Source organism: Mercenaria mercenaria, unplaced genomic scaffold (genome assembly GCF_021730395.1).
Source record: "Mercenaria mercenaria strain notata unplaced genomic scaffold, MADL_Memer_1 contig_3731, whole genome shotgun sequence".
Lineage (NCBI taxonomy): Eukaryota > Metazoa > Mollusca > Bivalvia > Venerida > Veneridae > Mercenaria > Mercenaria mercenaria.
Window position 1 is genome coordinate 41,617 of NW_026461899.1, and position 4,454 is coordinate 46,070.

The window sequence follows — 4,454 nt, forward strand, 5'->3', positions numbered from 1 at the left end:
ACATGCTCACATTTTGTGAAGCTAGTTATATAATTGTATTTTTTTTTCATCACTTTTTTGCCTAACAACAAACATGCAGGACTCTCAACCCGTGTTACCAATTAAAATTTTATATCTATGTATTTCTACATTAATGCACATTATCTACTTTCCAAGATTTTTTTTGTAAGTAACATCCATCTAAATCTGCTACCATTATCTAAGCATTAAAGCAGCTGTCACTCATTTCTCCACATTTACTATTAATTAGACCAGCATTTCACTTTTGGTCGTTTCCCTTGAACAGTTTGTTACAAATTTATAACATTAAATTTGCATGTTTGAGAAATATTCTATTTTCATAAAATATATGAATAACAAATATATATACACCAGATGAAGAAAGCACCATCCAAGTTCGTAACAATTTAGAAAAAAATCATCCATAAGTGCCTTTCTCGCCAGGGGTATTAATTCACATATAAAATCCCTAACATGGCGGGGATATTGATTCACCCAAGGCTCCTCCTCAGCAGGGATTATCTTACTTTATTGGCAAAGACCTTCTACATGGCAGGGATATAATTCACCCAAGTCCAATCCTCGGCAGGGATATCATTCACCCCTTAAACTTTCTTGGCATGGATATTAGTTCACCCAGTGTCCTTTCTTCAGCAGAGATCAAATAATTTGCTTAAAAAAGCCTTTTTTTCCCAACACATAGAGATATGTTATTCACCAATAAATTCCCTTCCTTGCCATGTATGTTAATTCACTCATAATATTTCGTATTAGCAGGATAAGTCCCTTTCCCAGAAAGAATTCTAATTTCTCCAAAAGTGTTGAACATTGATACACTTCTACATAGATGTCTTTTACAAAACTGTTGTACTACATATAAGTCTTTCTGAAATAGTACAGTACTTCACTTATTTTAAGCTCGGCGATATACGACCGTTTTGTGTTGATCCGCCTTATAACACAACTCACTCACTTATTTTAAGACCCAAACATTTTTGTGTCAAGTTGGAACTTTAAATCCTTTATTTGCTTGCATAAACTTTGTGTTCTGTGATTTTGCCATAGTCATAAAATAAACTGTGTGCTAACTGAAAATGAACTGTGTTATTGTTGCTGTCTCAATAGAACCTACTGTAAAAGCACATTTTGCCGGGTCAAAATTTTGCGAATTTGAAATTTTGAGTATGTTTTCAAGATCAAATATTCGAGAAATTGTAATTTTTTAAACAGTATCAAACTTAAGCTTGGATTATTCCAGTGGCGAAAACATGTATTTACGCGAGGATTAATTTTCGCTAGATGTATCGCCTTGCGAATATTAAACCCTCACGAAAAAATCGGCTTTGCGGTAATATCAGTTTAAATTCATGATGAAACATGAAGTAGCTCCTTTGGGCCTTAAATGAAGACTACCGCCATGTGTTAACATAAAGATTTGTGACCACAAGTAAATCACGTTGGTGTTCATTGACAATATGACTGAATTCTGCTTCTGTTGCGAGGATAGTGCTGCAGACTTGTACCACAGGACAGACACCCCTCAACATTGCGATCATAACCCTGACTGAAGTAGAATAATTTGATTAAACTTGGTAATGTTCTATTCAGTGATTCTTGAGAAATTACTTTTTTAAAAAATTATCTTCTTTGCTCTGGCATCCCTAAAACAGGTCAAGTGGAACCATTTGAAACAATTGCAAGGATGCTTCAGACAAACTTTGGTCACCATGGAGATCCATCATGTGGTTTGTGAAAAAAAATTGTCAGATCTAAAAATCTAATACTGGATGCCGGACACAGTACCATCACAACACTGAATCTCAACCTGAACCCTTCATTCATGCAGGGTTAAAACCCATTTTTTTTTTCAGAATTTGTAAACAGTCATGTTTTACAAAATTTGCGATTAGTATTTTTGTCTACAAATTATATTAGGACCTTACCATGGACATACATGCTTATAAAATTCAGGCAATGGACAATATTCAATATCACCAGTCATACTGTTACATGGACTATCAATATCACCAGTCATTATACTGTTCCATGGACTATCAATATCACCAGTCATTATACTGTTCCATGGACTATCAATATCACCAGTCATTATACTGTTCACCAGCCATTATACTGTTACATGGACTATCAATATCACCAGTCATTATACTGTTCCATGGACTATCAATATCTCCAGTCATTATACTGTTACATGGACTATCAATATCACCAGTCATTATACTGTTACACTGACTAGTGGACCAAATAAAATCACACTATGTACAGCGGTAGATATGAAAATGAGGTATAACCAATTTCATCCGTTTAATATTATTCTTTAACCTTATTTCAACATTTAAATTTCATAACAAAGACATAGAAATAACATTTCTTAGAGGTCTATGCACAGTCTAAGACTAAAATTTAAGCATTCTGCATTTTGAAACTAAAGAATTAAACCTGAATATAAATTACTGTGAAGTTAATAAATTACTGTAAAGTTTACAAATTACTGTGAAGTATATAAATTACTGTAAAATATATGAATCACTGTAAAGTTTCTTTAGTTTTAAGAAGAATGCTGTATTCCTCTTGCAAAGATGACAATTTCACTTTTAATGTAGCAATGTTCAAAGCTGTTTGAGCAGCTATTTTAAAGTCACTCTGGCTCTGTCTCAGAGATTGTGGAACCAGAATGCCAAACCATTTCAGTGGATCCACTGTCTTTGCAACACCATTTTTCTTTACATTTTTACAAATTTTCTCTTTATCACTTTCTAGTGTCACATTCTCAATATGCTCAATTTCTTCCTCCACTGAAGACCTTTTAACATTTCTTCGTCTAACTGTAGACCCTGAGCTCTCTTCTGAGCTTTTGAGGTCAAGGTCAGCTAATTCAGTTTCAAGTTCACTTTCAACCCCTTCTGCAGCAATCAACTGTTTTTCTTCAGTTACTTGAACCTTGAGAGAGGCTGTCATTGTATTTTCATTACACTGCGATATACCAACTGATTTTATACCCATGTTGTATCTGTAAAGAAAAATGTAAATGATTCACTAAACATATTACAAACATAAAATAAAATCTAATTATCTAGTATGTGGTGGCAGTCATAAGAATTAGCCATCAATTCAAGAATGGGAAATAATTTTAAGCCTAAAAGAAACTAACACATTTTCTGGTCTGTCAAAGAGTTTTTTACTCTGTTACTTCTTTGTTAAGAACAGTAAAAGGATGTCAAGCTATGAAAGACTAGAATTGTTTCAATAAAATAACCATGCTATGTAATTCAAAGACACAAATATGGGATTTCTGTAAGTAACAACAATCTGACAAAGGACAACAAGTGTGACATTGACCTTTGACATTTGCGTATTGGTCCTGCATGTTACTCATCCTTTTGTTATGGTGGTCATTTGTGCCATGTTATTTTGAAATCAAACAAGCTAGAATGACAAATTTCTAGTCCTGATATGATATTCAAACACACACATTCAAATAAATCCAAAGATTGAAGCATACACACGCACTAAATGCTGCCAAGAATGGGGCATAAAAAAGTGCCACATGTGGCAATTAGAAGAATACAGATTAACTTGCTTACTTTCAGACTAAAACCATCTGTTTTCAAATGATACTGACCACACTGGTATTTCAAATTTAGGGACAATGTGTGTTGTTGTTTTTTTGCATTGTAACATCTGCAGAACTCTGAGGAACTGATTTGTTTTTGGGCCAGGTTACTAAGAGACAGGGTACCAACATATCCATGTTTACTTATAACATGAAACTAACATGTAATGCTAATTTGGCATAAAATATGTGAAAAGCTAAAGAAATGAATATATTGTCTATTAACGTCATTTATTGTTTATGAAATGCATGGGATGTTTAATTAGAATGACATCATTTCTTTTTTGAATTACCCATTACAGGGCAGTAATAACCTATTAGGTTTATAATGGTAAAAAGATGTAAACGTTATCAGCAAATAAGCGCAAATATCTCTCTGTTAACATTCATTTACACGTGACTTCTGTTATAACAACCCTGAAAGTGACAAAAACAGCAATTTTATGCTAGACAAACTGAATAAAAGGCTTAAGCCATTCACCCTACTGATTTTTGATAACAAGAGGACCATGATGGTCCTGAATCGCTCACCTCTTCCCACATGACCCAGTTTTGAGTATGACGTCGTTTTTTCTATTATTTGACATAGTGACCTAGTTTTTGAGCTCATCTGCCCCAGATTTGAACTTGACTTAGATATTATCAAGATAAAAATTCTGACCAATTTTCATGAAGATCCATTGAAAAATATGGTCTCTAGAGAGGTCACAAGGTTTTTCTGTTATTTGACCTATTGACCTAGTTTTCGAAGGTACGTGACCCTGTTTTGAACTTTACCTAGATATCATCAAGGTGAACATTCTCACTAATTATCATGAAGATC

The 4,454-nt window shown here is 33.7% G+C and overlaps 1 protein-coding gene across 1 annotated transcript; it reads right to left on the reverse strand.

Annotated features, from left to right (window-relative positions):
- Window positions 1–2,305: 2,305 nt before the first annotated feature.
- Window positions 2,306–3,053, reverse strand: LOC128553355 (coiled-coil domain-containing protein 115-like). Its single transcript, XM_053534494.1, has one exon. The coding sequence runs from the start codon at window positions 3,019–3,021 to the stop codon at window positions 2,545–2,547; it is 477 nt and encodes a 158-aa protein (XP_053390469.1). The 5' UTR covers window positions 3,022–3,053; the 3' UTR covers window positions 2,306–2,544.
- Window positions 3,054–4,454: the final 1,401 nt, after the last annotated feature.

Bases quoted from the DNA above. Each gene is read 5' to 3' on its own strand.
- LOC128553355 (XM_053534494.1), bottom strand. From the start codon at position 3,021: ATGGGTATAAAATCAGTTGGTATATCGCAGTGTAATGAAAATACAATG.